Source organism: Lissotriton vulgaris, chromosome 8, assembly GCF_964263255.1.
Source record: "Lissotriton vulgaris chromosome 8, aLisVul1.2, whole genome shotgun sequence".
NCBI lineage: Eukaryota > Metazoa > Chordata > Amphibia > Caudata > Salamandridae > Lissotriton > Lissotriton vulgaris.
Window position 1 is genome coordinate 1,564,030,881 of NC_141696.1, and position 18,963 is coordinate 1,564,049,843.

Here is an 18,963-nt window from a genome sequence, read left to right on the forward strand (position 1 = left end):
TCCATCCTCTTACACTGAGCACGGCAATCGTTATAGTGTGTCACCGGGTGTACACCTCACACTCCCTTGGCCCCTTGGTGCAACCCTAATAGAGGACTGTGTCCTAACGGCCTTCCGTCTTGTTGGTCTTTCTCTTACATGTGGCGAGTCCCTCGGTGCCTGGAGTGAAGATCCATATCCTGTGGGAGGAAACCGGTAGAAGAGCAGCGCTACGGACCCCAGTACCTTTGCACGGGAGAGACTGACATTAAGGACCCGAAAGACGTTTGTTACCAAACCCTTAAGATCCTTAAAAATAAAACCATTGTTAAACCCTATAGCTGGTGTCACGGTCGTCCCTTCACCCACGTCCACAGTAGTGTTTCAGCAGTTTCATCAAAACCTCATTTTACTCCAGAGTGCATCTAGTTTACAGGGCCCATTTTAGTTTTTAAAAGTCTGCTGATTTGTTAATCTAAACACGTATTTCTGAAAGAACTGCATGTTCAAGACATTCCAAGCGGCTTCACATAGAACGCTCCACCATCTACCAGGTTGCTTTTCTCCCTCTTCAGATATCACAATGCATCAAGTCACCTCAAACAGTAACTCTGTGTTTTTAGATAATCTCCCATACAAAATATTTTCAAACTCACCTTTTTGGATAGTTGTACAAATATGTTCAACTTATAAAGGAAGGTACATGAGAGCTGGGAAACCATATCACCTAGCTAAGGACGTACATGCCCATGGTTAGCCAAGGACAGAGGAGGGCGGTCTCAAAACAAGCACGAGAGACTGAACTGTGATGGGGGCTGTACCCAAGGGAGCACCTGCCTGGGGGGCTCAGATTTGGAATCTGTGGCAAGAAGCAGATGTGAAATCCAGATGAGTGTAAATGTGGACTACGTGCAGTGTTCATGCAGCACAGAAGCAGTACATTAACAGACTGATGCAAAGGCCTCTAAGACTTGCTGGATGGCTACGGCAAAGCCAGTCACTCTCTGGCAGGATAGGCAGATAAGCTACACAGCCCTGGAATTTTTTTCCTGCCACCACTTTGAATCCACAAAGACCCAAATGAAAGACGAGAGAGAGTACATAAAATAGTTTCCTAAAAGAGGGTTGGAGAGAGTACAGAGGAGAATGTCTGAAAGCTCCCTTGAGTCTAATCATAAAAGAACAGAAAAGCACAGCAAAACGCAGTCATTCCAAATAAAGGATATATGAGGCGTAACATATAACTATTCTTCATGGTTTTAAACTTCAGGGTACGCTTACTTTAGAAAATGCTGTTCTGAAAATAGAATCGGTGGAGGGAGTTCTACAGAATATGGCGTATTTGACCTCCATCTGTTTCTAGCTTACCTTCTCCATGTCGATGATCGTTACAGGAATATTGCGCCCCACCACCACCATGACTGTTCGGCCGCAGTTGTCCACACCTGCAGACACAAAAAGGGTTATTACAATACCTTCAAGTGTAAGCAGTCTCTGTAAACTGAGAGGGTGTGATTCACTGCCCCATTCTCTGCCCAGGGGGTATGGTGCTTGCCTTAACCACTCACTGCACTGAGACCATGTCCAAACAAACATGGAAATACTCTGACACTAATGAAAGGTTCACTAGGATGGAGATGGGGTCTGGGTCACTGAGCAGCTCTAACTGGCACAATCACAAAAGCCTCCAATGGTATAGAATTGCTGACAACTGTTCAGATCCATAGCACAAGACTATCATGGGGCTGTGGAATGAAAGGAATATGCTACTTACCAGTATGCATCTGTTCTTGGCATGTAGGGCTGCTGACATTCATATCTGTGCATAGATCGCCGCCTAGTGTTGGGTCCGGATGATTGCACATTGTTGTCCTGGAAGAGTCTTCGAAGTATCACATGATAGGTGGCTCCTCCCCTGGACTACAGTGCGCTGGGCATCCTCTCCATCCTCAGATTGTTTTTCGCCATTGTGGCAGAGATGGAGTGTAATACAGTAAGAGATGACCATGCCTGAGAATTATTCTGAGTGCTACAGCTGCGACAGGCACTGGGGAGGAGGGTGGGCGATATGAATGTCAGCAGCCCTACATGCCAAGAACAGATGCATACTGGTAAGTAGCATATTCCGTTCGAGGCATGTGGGCGGCTGAATTCATATCTGTGTATAGAATAAATAGTAGTTACCTCCCTCCTTATCGGCGGTTGCCCCTGCCAGCTGCAGCAGTCTGAAAGAGAGTTCTGAGAACAGCCTGTCCTACAGCAGCTTGCTGTTTTGAGTGCACATCTACGCAGTAGTGTTTGGTAAATGTATGTATGGTGGTCCATGTGGCTGCTCTACATATATCCTCTAGAGGAATGTTACCTAGGAAAGCCATGGATGCCCCTAGCTTGCGTGTGGAATGCGCTCTTGGGGGAACTGTTAAAGTGCGTTTAGCCTTTTGATAACAGATTTGAATGCATTTAACTATCCACCTGGGTATACCCGAATTGGAAATAGGGTTGCCTTTATGTTGTGGAGAGAAGGCAACAAACAGTTGTTTAGTCTTTCGAAAGTCTTTTGTCCTGTCGATGTAATACAGGAGAGCTCTTTTGACATCTAAGGTGTGCAGTGCTCTGTCTGCCACGGAGTCAGGGTTTGGAAAGAAAACTGGCAGTTATATGTTTTGATTAATGTGGAACTGCAAGATACCTTTGGCATGAACTTGGGGTTGGTGCGCAGCACCACCCTATTAGCATGAATTTGTAGGTAGAGCTCTTGAATTGTGAGGGTTTGAAGCTCGCTGACTCTTCGCAGCGATGTGATGGCTATTAGAAAAGCCACTTTCCAAGTAAGAAACTGTATCTCACAAGAATGGAGAGGCTCAAAGGGGGGCCCCATGAGCCTGGTAAGAACGATATTTAGATTCCAGACAGGCGAAGGAGGGTGTCTGGGAGGGATCACTCTTTTAAGGCCCTCCACAATAGGCTTTGATGGCAGGCACTCTGAAAAGTGAAAGGTGCTGCCTGTTCTGAAGATAAGCGGCTATAGCAGCCAAATGTATCCTGATGGAATTATACGCTAGGTTGCATTGGTACAGATGCAGCAGGTAACATATGATGTTCTGCGTGGACGCATCTAGCGGATTAATGTCATTGTTGGAACAGTAAATGACAAATCGTTTCCATTTGGCTGCAAAGCACGCCCTGGTTGTAGGTCGCCTTGCCTCCTTGATGATGCTCATACACTCAGGGGGCAAGTTGAGGTAGCCAAACTCTATGACCTCCGGAGCCAAATCGCTAGGCTCAACTGTTGAGGATCTGGGTGCTGAATGTCTCCATGGCTCTGAGTGAGGAGGCTGGGAGTGAGGCGCAGCCTTTGGTGAGGCACCACTGAAAGTTCCAGGAACGTGGTGTACCAAGCCTGCCGTGCCCACGTTGGAGCAACGAGGATGAGCGTCATGGAGTGCTGCAGCAGTTTGCGCGCCACCAGCGGTATGAGTGTGGCTGGGGGAAAAGCGTACGCAAATCTGCCTGACCAGTTCATACATATCGCATTGCCCTGAGACTGCGGGTGTGGGAACCTGGCGGCGAAGCTTTGGCATTTTGCGTTCTCTTTTGTGGCGAAGAGGTCGATCTCTGGATGACCCCACTGCTGGAAGTATGGCTGGAGACCGAGGGGTGGATTTCCCACTCGTGCATCTGATGACTGTGCCTGCTGAGCAGGTCCGCCATCTGGTTGTCTACGCCCGGGAGATGCTCCGCCATGAGGAAGATGTTCCTCTGAATGGCCCACTTCCACATGCTCAGGGCTAGGTGAGATAGCTGCGGGGAGTGTGTGCCTCCCTGTTTCTGGATGTAATTCATGGCAGTCATGTTGTCCGTCCGGATCAACACGACCTTGTTGCACAGGTGCAACTTGAACGCTTTTAGTGCCATGAAGATTGCCATCAGCTCTAACAGGTTGATATGCATCTTTTGCTGTTGCGTTGTCCATAGTCCCTGCACCGTGTAATGGAGGACATGCGCTCCCCAACCCTGGAGAGATGCGTCTGTTGTCAGCCCTAACTGTGGGACAGGCTCTTGGAACGGTCGTCCCCTGCAAAGGTTTTGTGGATTCCACCAATGCAGAGAGTTGTAGGCACGACCGGTCACCAACACTAGGTCCTTTAGATGCCCATGAGCCTGGTTCCACTGACGGGCTAAGCATTCTTGAAGGGGACACATGTGCAGCCTCGCGTGCGGGACTATGAATATGCAGGATGCTATCATACCGATCAGCTGCATGAACACCTGCGCTGGGAGCGATTGTTGAGGCCTGAACCTCCGAATGAGCAGCTGCATGCTGTTGACCCTGGCAGAGTTCGGCTGCGCTGTTGCCGTCAGAGTGTTCAACGTCGCCCCTAGGTACTGTCGCACATGGGCTGGCTGCAGGTGTGACTTTGTGTAGTTGAGTGAGAACCCCATACTGTGAAGGAGGTGAATTGTGCGCGACATCTGGCTGGCACACTGCTGGGCTGACTTGGCCTGAACGAGCCAGTCGTCCAGGTAGGGATGGACGTGAACATGTTGTCTTCGAAGGTGCACAGCCACGGTCGCTAAGCACTTGGTGAACACTCTGGGGGCAGTGGTGACCCCGAAAGGCAGGACCTTGAATTGGTAATGCTGATTGTGGATGGTGAACCTGAGATATTTTTTGTGACTTGGGTGAATGGGAATGTGGAAATATGCATCCTTGAGGTCCAGGGTCGCTAGGAAGTCGCCCTGACTGAGCAACGGCAGGACCTGCTGTAAGGTTAACATATGAAAGTGTTCTGAAAGTATGTATTGGTTGAGGGGTCTGAGGTCTAGAATGGGCCGCAGGGATCCGTCCTTTTTTGGGATTAAGAAGTACAGAGAGTACACCCCCGTACCTCGTTCTTCTGCAGGCACGAGCTCTATTGCCCCTTTTTTCAGCATGGAGAGTGCTTCTTGCTGCAATAAGTGCATGTGCTCTGCGGACATAGGACGGTGCCTTGGGGGTATGTTGGGGGGGGGGGTGGAGGTTAGTTCTAGACAATAGCCGTATCGGATAAGTTGTCTCACCCACCTGTCCGTGGTAATGCCTTCCCAGACTGGCAGGAACTGCTGGAGTCTTCCCCCGACAGGTGTTAGATGGTCGGGGGGCAGTGACAAGGCGTCACTGTTTGTTGGGAGCGGAGGATCTGGCGTTGTTATTGCCACGTCCTCTGCCTTTGGCGCTGTTCCCACAGTATCCACCCCTGGTATTCTTTGTGTAGGTGGATTGTGTGCTCCCTTTGGTATACTGGGCCTGCTGTAAAGCCTGTCCTCTAGAGGCTCCCCTATTACCGGAGCGACGAAAGGAACTGCCCCGAAACTGCTGAGATTGCAGAGGCCCCATGGATTTTGCTGTCTCAGTGTCCTTTTTTATTTTTTCGAGTGTTGTGTCTACCTCGGGACCAAAAAGGAAGTCCGGGTTAACCGGCTGGTTGAGCAGAGTCGTTTGAATCGCGGGTTTAAAACCAGAGATGCGGAGCCATGCGTGACGTCTTAGCATCACACTGGTGTTGATGGCCCTTGCTGCCGTGTCTGCTGCGTCCGGTGCACATTTGATGGACGCATTAGAAATCAACTTCCCTTCCTGTATAATCATCTCTGCTCCCTCCTTGTAAACATCAGGCAGGTGTTGCAACAACGGTTCTAGTGCGTCGTAGTGCGCCCTGTCGTATCTAGCCAACAGGGCCTGTGTATTTGAAATCCTCCAAATATTAGCAGCCTGCGCTGCCACTCGCTTTCCTGACGCCTCCAGAATCTTTGATTCCTTGTCCGGAGGTGGAGCGTCACCACTAGTTTGTGAGTTTGCCCTCTTGCGGGCATTGGCCACTACAAGGGAGTCCAAGGGGAGCTGGCCTTTGATGTAGGTGGGGTCCACTGGAGCAGGCCTATATTTTTTCTCAATCCGTGGGTTGATAACCCTAGCTTTAGTGGGTTCTTTGAAAATGCCCGCAGCATGCTTGAGGACCCCTTTAAGCATAGGCAAAGTCTTAGTGGATCGTTCAGAGGTGGAGAAAGTGTCAAACAAGAAATCTTCGTCCACAGGTTCTGCGTGCATTTCCACGTCATGGTTGAGGGCTGCCCTTTCTATCAAAGCGTTAAACGCCGTCGTGTCATCAGTTGGCGATGTTTTGACGCTGTAGGACTGGGCGTCTGGTGCAGCATGTGGATCATCAGGGTCTACAGTTTGATCTACAGACTCAGACCACTGTTGTGGTTCATCTTGATCAGTGTCAGCGTGATAAGTGAAGGCCGCTTGACCACAGTCTTCACCCATGTCCTCCTCGCTTTGTGCTGGATAATATGCCATTTGCTGCGAATAGTCCTGAACATGCTCGAAGAGGACTGGTGAGGTGGCCGAGTCCTTCTTCCGTTTAAGAGGAATTTTGTAACCCTCCAAGGGATGTTCAGGCACGATCTTCCGCTTGTGAATGGTTAGTCTGCCGGATTCCGAGTCGATAAAGAGTTTCGACTGGTTGTCGTACGAGGGTTCGTGGAACACAACCCCTTCGGGGGCGGGCTTTGAAGGCACCGACGACGTTTTAGAAGGTTCGGCGCCTCTGTGGTGTTAGAGATGCTTCACTTGAGCCGTTGGCGGAAGACCGAACTTAATCGGAGGGTGGCCGACGGTTTTGGAGCTTGATGTAGTGGTCGATTCGAGCTGCTTCGACGCCTGAGTAGGACACTTGCTTGATTGCATCGACTCTAGCTCCCGGCATGTAGCAGTTCCAGCCTTAGGCGTCGACGAGACTTGCTGTTTCGGGTCGGCTTTGGCTTTCGGCTCGAGTTGTTTGCTGAGCAGTGGCTTGAGCCCTGAAATCTTCGGCTCGACGGCCTTCTTAGTCTGGAGGCCTTTGGCCTTGTCGCCATGTTTGTGAGTCGACGCCGTTGAGGTGACGTGTTTGATGGTTGAGCTCTGCTTCGACGCTCCAGTCTTCGAGGCGACAGCCGCTTTCGACGCCAAAGGGTCGTCGATAGTCTTTGATTGGACTGGCGTCGACGTCGAACCGACCACCATTTTAAGTAGTTTCGGTTTCGATTTCGGCTCCGTTGGTTTCGGTTTCGATTTAGAGGAATCTACTGATGGCTCCTTGGATGTATTCTTAGCCTGGCTTGGACGCGGGGCTATAGAACGTGAAGGAAGATCTTGGCTAAGGCCTCTCGGCGATGCCTCGACCTGAGCCGTAGGGAGCGTAATGTCAGTTATAGGCACAGCTACTGCGGTTGGGCCTGGCTCATCACTGGAGTCGTCATCGACGGCTCCGATGGCCCCTTCGTCGTCCCCTACCTCGACGACGTCTTCTTCGTGGACGTACTTTTCAGCTTGCTCGTACACCTCGAAGTTGGAGTCATGCTCCGACGCTGGTTCCGACTGCTCTTCAGGAACCTCTTCTTCTTCTTCATCTTCGACGCCTTCTTCGTCACCGGCCTCGAAGATGTTGACCGGCTCGGGCGCCGACTGTTGCGCCGACTGCCTCGCTGCGCGTCGAAGTTTAAGCGTCTTCTTTGAGCGGAACTTCGAGCAGGCCATACAACTGGCCTCGTGCTCGGGGGACAAACATTTATTGCACACTGGGTGCACATCAATGTGGGGGTATTTCGAATTACAGACGGGGCATCGTTTAAACGGGCCCGATCCATCGTCGTCGTAGTCTGGGCCTTTGGTGTCGAAAGCGAGAACCAACTTCCGACGTCCGGTTCGAAGAACTGGAAAGGAACAGGCACCGAACGAGACAATACCGATGCTTTGAAGGCCTTTTGGCCTTAGGAAAGAGTCAATACAAAGTTTCCGAACTAGAGTCGAGAAAGTACATCCGAACCCAATGGCGAAAAAAACAATCTGAGGATGGAGAGGATGCCCATGCGCACTGTAGTCCAGGGGAGGAGCCACCTATCTCGTGATACTTTGAAGACTCTTCCAGGACAACAATGTGAAATCATCCGGACCCAACACTAGGCGGCGATCTATGCACAGATATGAATTCAGCAGCCCACATGCCTCGAACGCTATTTTAGATATTGTTTTCCTGATTAAAAGGTTCAACAGGTCCAGAGTGACACAACATTTCAGTAGTTGACTGAAACCTCCCCCTGAGGTTCAATGCAGATTGTTGGGATGGGTAGAAGTCCTGTATAGTACACCAACATGCACCCCTGCCCGAGGTAACTTCACTGCAGTACAAATGGATAGACCGAACCAGCACACATGCAACCCTGTGTGTGCAGATCCCTGGGCTCGACATTGAACACAAGCCCCACGGCCTGCTCTGAGGTCAGGAGGGACACAAGAGCGTGTCCTCAAGCACACAAGGCTACTGTCCGTGTCATGGGGCATGTACGGTCAGCGGAGGCAGCAGACCACTCCTGAATCCAGAGCATTAAAAGGCCTTTTTATCCGTTTGAAGGGAGAGTCTGATACCTCTATGCCAGCTGGTGTCCGGGTCCACTTCCATGTCATGCTCCAAGCCTGCGCTGATATTACAGTATCCATGTCCAGGGCATGTTTCGCTATGGTACCTGCTAGCAGGACTCCCTCTTGTTTGCTAGTTTGTGAATGAGGAGGAGGGGGGATTCATTTTTGATTGTCCTTGGTTTGACATGGCAGAAGATACAGGCTGTGAGGCAGCCTAACAAGCCGTGCTGCTGGACTACCAGAGTTGTCAACTGTCCCGTTTTTGGAGGGATGGTCCCGGCAAGCAGGAGACTGTCCCGGGTAAAACTGTTGCAAAAACTGTTCCTCTTTATTACACCCAAGTCCACAAACAATAACTTTCTATCTGCAGCAGCTCAGTGCTGCAAAGTGCCCTGGGAGTTTGTTTTCAAATGTTGGCAACTATGTGCTGCCTCCATTGTGTGCTGGAGAGTGCAGACCCGGACACTGAAGTCAAGGAGATGGGGCTGCCTTTAGAAAGAATAAGGAGAGTGCAGCACCAGACACTGAAGTCAAGGAGACGGGGCTGCCTTTCGAGGAGAAGGAGAGTGCAGCCTCGGATACCGAAATTAAGGAGACGGGGCTGCCTTTAGAAAGGATAAGGAGAGTGGAGCCCCGGACACGGAAGTCAAAGAGAAGGGTCTGCCTTTAAAAATGATAAGGCGAGTGCAGCACCAGACACTGAAGTCAAGGAGACGAGGCTGCCTTTAGAAAGGATAAGGAGAGTCCAGCCCCGCACACTGAAGTCAAGGAGACGGGGCTGCCTTTAGAAAGGATAAGGAGAGTGCAGCCCCGCACACTGAAGTCAAGAAGATGGGGCTGCCCTTAAAAATGATAACGAGAGTCCAGCAGCCCCAGATACTGAAGTCAAGGTGACAGGGCTGCCATTAGAAATGATAAGGTAACCTTTTTTTCAGAGGATTGCTGATTGGGCGTCACTGAGCACTGTCATTTGGTTAATGGCTCAGAATGGGGACGAGTCTTGAAATTCAGCTTTTAGAGGGAAGAATTTGTTAGTGCATGGCCTGGTCCTTTGGTCTTCCCCTTGAGTGGCCCTTCCAGGAAGGCGGACGACTGCCAGGGGCCCGCTCTACACTCATGATGCTCATGTAATGGTACTTAGAGCCAGTTCCTCCCTATCTGAGACGGCTAACGTCTCACAAAATGACTGTCTGCCCTGCACCAAAAGATTAAATATAAAACTGTTTTTGGACTTTAGAAACGAGTTAGACATTATTTTGTCTGGAAATAATGTATAGAGTGAACCTAAACTTTCCAACTTCGTTTCAGTACTAGGGTGTCTTTACAGACAAATGAAGAAGGTATTCCGCAGTGTACTCCGGGAGCTGCTGTGATCCAGAGCTGGTAAAGGAGAGCTGCTGTGATCTAGGGCTGTACGGTAGAGCTGCAGTGATGCGGGGCCGGTACGGGAGAGCTGCCGTGATCCGGGGCTGGTACGGGAGAGCTGCCGTGATCCGGGGCCAGTACAGGAGAGCTGCTGTGATCCGGGGCCAGTACGGGAGGGCTGCCGTGATCTAGGGTTGGTATGGGAGAGATGCCGAGATCCAGGGCTGGTACGGGAGAGCTGCCGTGATCCAGGGCTGGTACGGGAGAGATGCCGTGATCCAGGGCTGGTACGGGAGAGCTGCCGTGATCCAGGACTGGTACGGGGGAGCTGCCGTGATCCGGGGCTGGTACGGGGGAGCTGCTGTGATCTGGGGCTGGTACGGGAGAGCTGCTGTGATCCAAGGCTGGTATGGGAGAGCTGCTGTGATCCAAGGCTGGTACGGGAGAGCTGCCGTGATCCAAGGCTGGTACGGGAGAGCTGCCGTGATCCAAGGCTGGTACGGGAGAGCTGCCGTGATCCAAGGCTGGTACGGGAGAGCTGCCGTGATCCAAGGCTGGTACGGGAGAGCTGCCGTGATCCAAGGCTGGTACGGGAGAGCTGCCGTGATCCAAGGCTGGTACGGGAGAGCTGCCGTGATCCAAGGCTGGTACGGGAGAGCTGCCGTGATCCAAGGCTGGTACGGGAGAGCTGCCGTGATCCAAGGCTGGTACGGGAGAGCTGCCGTGATCCAAGGCTGGTACGGGAGAGCTGCCGTGATCCAAGGCTGGTACGGGAGAGCTGCCGTGATCCAAGGCTGGTACGGGAGAGCTGCCGTGATCCAAGGCTGGTACGGGAGAGCTGCCGTGATCCAAGGCTGGTACGGGAGAGCTGCCGTGATCCAAGGCTGGTACGGGAGAGCTGCCGTGATCCAAGGCTGGTACGGGAGAGCTGCCGTGATCCAAGGCTGGTACGGGAGAGCTGCCGTGATCCAGGGCTGGTACGGGAGAGCTGCCGTGATCCAGGGCTGGTACGGGAGAGCTGCCGTGATCCAGGGCTGGTACGGGAGAGCTGCGTGATCCAGGGCTGGTACGGGATAGCTGCCGTGATCCAGGGCTGGTACGGGATAGCTGCCGTGATCCACTGCTGGTACGGGAGAGCTGCCGTGATCCACTGCTGGTACGTGAGAGCTGCTGTGATCCCAGGCTGGTATGTGAGAGCTGTTGTGATCCCGGGCTTTTACGGGAGAGCTGCTGGGATTCAGGACTGGTACGAGAGAACTGCCGGGATCCAGGGAGGGTACAGGAGAGCTGCCGTGATCCAAGGCTGGTATGGGAGAGCTGCTGGGATCCACAGCTGGTACGGGAGAGCTGCTGGGATCCACAGCTGGTACGGGAGAGCTGCTGGGATCCACAGCTGGTACGTGAGAGCTGCTGTGATTCCGGGCTGGTACGTGAGAGCTGCTGTGATTCCGGGCTGGTACGGGAGAGCTGCTGGGATCCAGGACTGGTACGGGAGAGCTGCTGGGATCCAGGACTGGTACGGGAGAGCTGCTGGGATCCAGGACTGGTACGGGAGAGCTGCTGGGATCCAGGACTGGTACGGGAGAGCTGCTGGGATCCAGGACTGGAACGGGAGAGCTGCTGGGATCCAGGACTGGTACGGGAGAGCTGCTGGGATCCAGGACTGGTACGGGAGAGCTGCTGGGATCCAGGACTGGTACGGGAGAGCTGCTGGGATCCAGGACTGGTACGGGAGAGCTGCTGGGATCCAGGACTGGTACGGGAGAGCTGCTGGGATCCAGGACTGGTTCGGGAGAGCTACCATGATCCAGGACTGGTACGGGAGAGCTACCGTGATCCAGGACTGGTACGGGAGAGCTACCGTGATCCAGGACTGTTACGGGAGAGCTGCCATGATCCAGGACTGATACGGGAGAGCTGCTGGGATCCAGAACTGGTACGGGAGAGCTGCCGTGATCCCAGGCTGGTACGTGAGAGCTGTTGTGATCCCGGGCTGGTACAGGAGAACTGCCGTGATCCAGGACTGATACGGGAGAGCTGCTGGGATCCAGGACTGGTACGGGAGAGCTGCCATGAGCCCTGGCTGGTACGTGAGAGCTGTTGTGATCCCGGGCTGGTACGGGAGAGCTGCCGTGATCTGGGGCTGGTAGGGGAGAGCTTCTGGGATCCCGGACTGATACGGGAGAGCTGCCGTGATCCAGGGCTGGTACCATTGAATGTCGGTCTCCTGGAGGAGAGGGCCATCACCTCAAGTCTGCTAATCATCAAGGACAGCTGTGGGTCTGCATGAGACTTGGGTGCCAGGCAGAGAAGGAAGAAATGATCTTGCACCAGCTGGCTGCACGAGGTGGAAGGGCCCAGCTGTAGATTCCAAGAGAGACCCTGGATAAGCAGCATTCTGCGGGAGTGTGCCCAGAGGCGCACACAAAGAGAAGGAGGTGGGACAGCTGGAATACCTGTCCTGTCTGCAACTCTGACTGCTAGTTTTAAAGGCTGCACACCCCACACAGAGTCTGAGCATGCTTCACCTCAAGTAATGCAAATCACTGAACCAAACATTGACTGAGAACTTGACTAACCGATTTTGGTGGAATTTGTTGAAAATGCTGCAGGCGCTTCAGGGAACAGCGAGTCCAAGTATACAAACTACCTATGGGTCAAAACGCCAGACAGCTGCTCCATTTCACCATTCTGAGCCTGCAACTGTGCTTGAATCTCAAGGTTTGGCTGGTCTGTTTAGGAACCTTGTGGCATTCATAGAATAACTTCCCTGTTGTGATTCAAGTACTTTTCTTTTTCTGAAAATCAAAGCTCTGTAGTGGAGATTGTTTATTGTTTGACTGCTTGAATCCGGAGTCCTTTCCTCCCATACTATCTCCCTTAAACTATTTTAGCTGCCCACCTTCCCTACCCTGAGAGTCAAGGGCAGAAAGGGAGCACGTGGTCTAGATTTGCAGCTTTGAGGGACCCCAGGCAGCAGAGGCAAAATGCACCAAGCCCCATGGCTGTAGTCTAGCAACACCTACCTGCCCCTGTGGCCCCCAAGAACAGGGTCAAACTCAACAATGTCTACTTTTGGGACATCTGATCCAAAACGTCTGAAATTTAAAACCAAACCTCCCTCATACGAGTGCCAAAATGTGTATCACCTCAGTTTAAAAGCATCCTCACCTCCTTAAACTGAGACCTAAGATCTCCCACCCATCATCCCTGCAATGTGCTTCATCTCAGATACAACACCTCCCTCACTGTTGTTGGTCCAGTTGAAAGGGCACTGGGGCAGTCGCGCTTTGTGGACAATGTTAAGCAACAAGTAAGAAGCAGCGTGGGGAGATGATGCACGAGGATGACCCTCCCTGGTGCCAGAGACCTGAACTCTTTAGAAAAGCAATGACAAGTATAAACATGGAGCAGCGCAGGGGGGTGGGGGGGTTGGGGGGGAGGCTAATCCAGCCCTGGATACCCACCGTGAGGGTCACCATGTCACAAATACTATCTCTGAAGGTGAAACAAAAAAGCAGGGCTCACCTGTCTGGTACAGAGCTCGAAGGGCAGCTATGTCAGAGAGGTCTTCAGTCCTCGCTCGCGTCAACCAGCGATTGTAGCTAAAAATAACGGACCAGGAAAATGTGTTAAGTTTCAGTCAGAGTTCAACTTAAGCTCAGTCAGATTACAGAAACTTGGTTGTGAAGTTTGACTTCCAAAGGCAACTGCAACGATTCCACCACCACACTGGTTCATTTTTCCAGTTTGTGTGGGATGTGATGCTAACAAAGGTGGCGAGTTAACTCTATATCTGTGCAAAATACTTGTATGTGTGGTGCAGATGTGTCCCTGCTCCAAATAACACACAATCAAAGTGGGTCTGATTGCCCATCTGGCTACTAAAGGTGCAGTCACCACACTATAGAACAAACCACTAAACTGGTCCATATATACCTCCAAGCAGATGTATCCTCAATGTATTTATTTGACATTTTTTCCATTTCTATATGTGTGTGTGTGTTGCACAGACCCAGCCAGAGAACAACTGAAAGTTTTACTCAAGGAAGGGAAATAGGTGCCAAGATGTGCAGGTGATACTCTGATGGTTGGATGCTTAGACATGTGAAGAGAGATATGTCGTCATAACGTAAGTATCAATGGTGGGAGTACACAGGCGCCTTGGGACATATGTAGTTCCGGTTAATTACTACTCCATATAACCAGTTCAGGTGAGGCGGGAAAAGGCGAGACGGGGGATGTTGAGAGGAGGAGAGGTGAGAGGAGCTGATGACAGTCTGGACTCTTTCCCTGGAGTGTATGGCTCAGCTTCAGCCGGACGCACAGACTGATCCATCAGGTTGGTTCCTTGTGCGCTCTGTCCTTGCCTGGGGGTTCTTCAATACCCTCCTGGGCACTGCAAGAGAAGGCTGGTACTAGTAGCAGCTGGCTAGGAGGGTCCATAAATGGGTGATTGTTGCTGAGAAAGCACAGAATGTGGGGGTGATGCACTGACCTGCCACTGGTCAGAGAGGCAGCGGCGAGGGTGGGCTCTGGGAGACCGGTGAGCAGCACCAGTTGTAAGAGCACCCACAGTGGAGCGGAAAGAGTGGCCTGGGCGGAAAGCTTGTTTCTGCGTAGGATGTGTACTTACCACCAAAGAGTGCGAGGATTCTGTGCACGCGGCTATAAGGAGACTCAGAGACTGATGCAACAGCCCAGGTCCTTGGCACTGAAGGTGGAGGGAAGCCACTGAGCAGCTAGGAATGGGCCAGTGTTCCATCCATCATCAATGCCTGTCCATCGATTATTAATGCCTGGGCATCTATTATCAGTGTCGCTCTCCATGCTTTTGAATGAACTCAGTTTCTGTAGGGATTTGATTGAGGCGGACTGCGAATTTTGAGAAGTGGATGTTCTCCGAGGGATGTTTCGGGTGTGTGAGGTCAGCTGATGATGACCCCTAAAGGTACAGTTGTGTCCTCATTCTGAATTAGGAGGGCGCCTAGAAGCTCCTTTCATAGACAAATTATTACTGTGTGAAGCCTGGTGCTCTGAGGCCCTCAGTCCAAGATGTAAAGACGGTGAGGGGGGATTAGTGAGGAGAGTCAGTGCGAGCACAATATGGTCTATAGTTTTAAGAGAAAAAGTGTATAAACTCCAGCATTATAGAACATAATTACGTGGAAAGAAAAGTGGCAAACATGGGTCATAGAGTTCAGTGAACAGCAGAACACAGGCATCCCCCTTGGATTGGAAATGGAACAATGAGATTCTCACATGATTCAGGCCAGAAATTCTTCAAGCAATGACATAAAAGAAATCAATGAAATAAATAAATGGAATAAATACAGTGGTGTTTCTCTGGGCATCTAAGAGTGACATTTTGATTACTAAACAGTGAGTGTATTTTCCCAGAATTCAAAGGCAAGTCATAAAATGCGCATTTAGTTTAATTCAATCTACTATAGTTGCACGATGTATCGCTTATTGTCGAACCTTTCAGCATTGAAAGTAATCAGGTTTGGCATTTTTTCTTAGAATCTCGTCATTGATTGCTTCTCAGGAGTAATCATATATTACACCCCCTTGCGCTGTGCAATTTATGGTGTTGACATTCTTCCTGAAGTGTCCCCGTTCTACTATGCAATGTTTTATTTTTCACGTTCCTCGGATTACATCCCGTTGTGCTGTACAATTTATAGTGTTAACATTCTTCATGAAGTGTGTGTGAGAAAGTGCCATCTTTCTTGGCTTGCATTGGTATGCCTCCACTTTTTGCTGAACTGCTGATGTACTTTGACTGAGTGTGCCCTGGGCTCCTGCCAATCAGGAGCCCAGGGCCTGTGTTCCCTTCCTAAAACTGTGTTGAAACCAAAACCCAATTGGCATCTCTGGCCACCTGTTAGCCCCAATAAATGGTACCCTAGGTACCCAGGGCATGGTGACCAAAGAAGGCCCGAAGGGCTGCAGCACTTATTGTGCCACCCTCAGGGGCCCTGTACCCTGACACCCACACACTGCCTTTGCAGGCTGAGTGTCTAAGTACAGACCCAAACAAAGAGTCGACATGGCACACACCCCTGTGTGCCATGCCCACAAGCTCACTGCCCTGGTATCCATCAGGCACCCCTCTAGCTGGGTGCCCTATGGCAGTGGTGTGGGCACAGGTGCATGGGCCATGTACCCAGGACCATTCCTGGTCACAGCAAAGGGCAGTGCTGCTAAGAGTATATGGTGCAGCACTTATTGTGCCACCCTCAGGGGCCCTGTACCCTGACACCCACCCACTGCCTTTGCAGGCTGAGTGTCTAAGTACAGACCCAAACAAAGAGTCGACATGGCACACACCCCTGTGTGCCATGCCCACAAGCTCACTGCCCTGGCATCCATCAGGCACCCCTCTAGCTGGGTGCCCTATGGCAGTGGTGTGGGCACAGGTGCATGGGCCATGTACCCACAACCATTCCTGGGCACTGCAAGTGCAGTGCTGCTAAGAGTATATGGTGCTGGGAGGTCATCATTGCGAACTCCACAGCACCATGATGGCTTCCCTGAAGACTGAGAACTTCTCAGCACATTAAACCCGCACTGATGCCAGTGTGAGATTTAAAGTAAAATGGACACAGAGGGCATCTTAGAGATGCCCCCTGAAACCTAACCAACCCCCAGTGTCCTGACTGTGTGGCTGCTGAGGCTGCCACCACCAGACCTGTTTCTGGACCCCTGGGTCGAGAGCCTGCCGCTCTCGGGGGCCTGAAACAATGCACATCCTGGGACAAGGTTCCAGGCCTTCAAAGGCATACCGCCTTTGTGAGCTTCTCCAGGCCACTTGCTGTACTCAGCAACTAGCCCCCACCGGTTCTGTCCCCCACTCTGGCGGGAAGAACGGCGGAAAACTTCAAGTGAGGAAAGGGTGTGCCAGCCTATGCCAATCCCACCCCTCAGGTGGGAGAGGCGAGGTGAAGCACGACCCCGGGCTCCGGCCATCTTGTAGATGGGGAGCCCTGCCCAATCAAAGCTAGGCTCCTGGCCCCCTCCCACAGGAGAAGAGCAGGAAAGGGGGTGTACCCACCCAAGGGCAGGGACCCATTGGTCCCTGCCCTTGCCCTACCTGTAACACCGCTAGATTTAGTATTTAGGGGCACCCTGAACCTTCCTTCCTCAGATCCCGATTGCAACAACAAGAAGACCAAGAAACAAGAAGACCTGCCGCACAGCTGCTAACAAAAGGACGACACCCACAGACTTGGCCCCAGAACCCTACAGGCCTGTTGATCCTTGAACCTGATCCTGTGAAACTCCGGTGTCTCCTGCGGACAGCAACCTCGAACACCCCAGAGGACCTGCCTGCCTTAAACCTTCCAAAAGACTGGGACTCCCACGAGCAGTGGTTCTGCTCCAAAAGCAATACCCCTGGTACCAGCCAGGAACCATGAATCCAGCCCACTCTGCACCCGCCAAGCCCGGCCTGTGCCTGAGTGACCCAACACCACAAGGACGCCCCCCCGGCGACTCTGACCCGAAGTCCAGTGCTCAAAGACCCTCCTCGATGAACCAGACGATGCCTGCAGACTCAGAACCAGGGACCCCTCCAACCGCGACCAGCCAAGGGTAAGATTTCCAGACCCCAAAAGACACCCCTGCACCCGGCGCCCTCCTTTGGGGTACCTATCTATTCTCCAAGATCCCAACTTACATCTCGAAGCGGTGGTCGCACCTGAAGAATCTCCGTCCCCGAGCCTGCAGCCTTTGTTCACTTTTTAACTTTCCCATTGAATAACATTGGGCGCCCGACGAGTCAAAAGCACCCTGCACCCAGCCGCCCGAGTGCCGCTGGAAGTACAACTTCTACCCTACTCTACTTCCCCACTTGCCCTGAGTAAGTGACCAGGAGCTCAGCTCCCACAGCCGCGTGGCCTGCTTGCTTGCAGCCACCAACCGAAGGCACCCTACCCTCCATTGGATTGCATTGGGCCTACTCTCTCTGCACCCGGCTGCCCCTGTGCCGCTGAGGGTGTAACTACTGTGCCTTTCTGACCCTGGGAGTGAGGTAATATGAATTTTTATGGTCAATTGTGTCCCCTAACGTAGACCCCAACGGCTCCATGTACGTGCTTCAAGTACATGTATGTTCCCTCCACAGCCAGCTATGAAGACGCAAATACATTTGCGTCCAACGTTAACATGTCCTCTTTCAGATCCACCATGAATGGGTCGAATATTCAGTTCCTAAGTATGCCGTGCCACCGTCTTTACATGGTGCACTTTCACGTTTTTCTGGCTCTGGCGAGTTAGGCCCTGATTCCTGCCATCGAGCCCTTTCTGCCTTCTGTCTCTGAAAGCTGCAGCCTGCCGCTTCCATGACCCTTGCCTTACTCCCTGTGCGGCGAGCGGTGCCTGGCTCGGCCTGCTTGCCTGCCAAGACTGTATTTTACCTTCAAGTTATCTGCTCCGCTCCTCGAAAATACATTCCTGTCTAGTGATTTAGGAAAACATCTTCCCAGCTGCAGAGCCAAGGGCCCGGCCTTTCTGTCTCCATGCAAGTAATTCATTGCTCCCGTTACCATGGTAGGCCCATGGCCCCTCGCATCTCACATAGACACGTAGACACATATGCACGCACTAGCAGTCAGTATAGAATAGCCTCTGCCCGAGAGACCTTTCCTTCTAGATAATACAGTTCCTCAAACACAAGATATCAGATATGATTTGGGTTTAGGTTGTTCTGACACGCCAGACTTCTGTCTCCTCTTTTGGAGCTAAATGTCAAGTCCCCTTCACTCTCCAGTTCCACGTCAATCACACGTCATGCTGCTGCGCGCGCATCCCTGCCATATATTTCTGCTGACACTGCAGGATTCTTCTATGGATCCACCCACCTGTTACACTTTTCTGTGACGTGTCTAGTACACTCCTCCGTGTACGCCCTCGTGCACGCCTTCTGTTACGCACATGTGTTCTTATCTCTCTTCTCTCAGCTGTTACGCCTTCTGTACCCATCACCATTGAAATGCATTTACTATATATATGGTATTCTGTTAATAAAGTATTGTCTATCCCTTCCTGAACCTTCGTGGTGATGGAACATGATACCTGGTTCGAACCAATTCCTTTTTGAGGAATAAAACCCTTATAAACTCAAATGCCACGGACTCTGCCTCTCATTTTTGATTGAGTTATTCTTATTGAAC

At 51.8% G+C, this 18,963-nt stretch overlaps 1 protein-coding gene across 2 annotated transcripts in view; it reads right to left on the reverse strand.

The window, feature by feature from the left end:
• GDAP2 (ganglioside induced differentiation associated protein 2) overlaps positions 1-18,963 on the reverse strand; it is a 305,146-nt gene that overhangs the window by 30,978 nt on the left and 255,205 nt on the right. For both annotated transcript variants that reach the window (XM_086935835.1, XM_086935836.1), the window contains exons 9-10: positions 13,316-13,392; positions 1,348-1,424 (exon numbers count right to left, since the gene is read on the reverse strand). In XM_086935835.1, the coding sequence (XP_086791961.1) occupies positions 1,348-1,424; positions 13,316-13,392 (154 nt within the window). The remainder of the gene's footprint in view (positions 1-1,347; positions 1,425-13,315; positions 13,393-18,963) is intronic.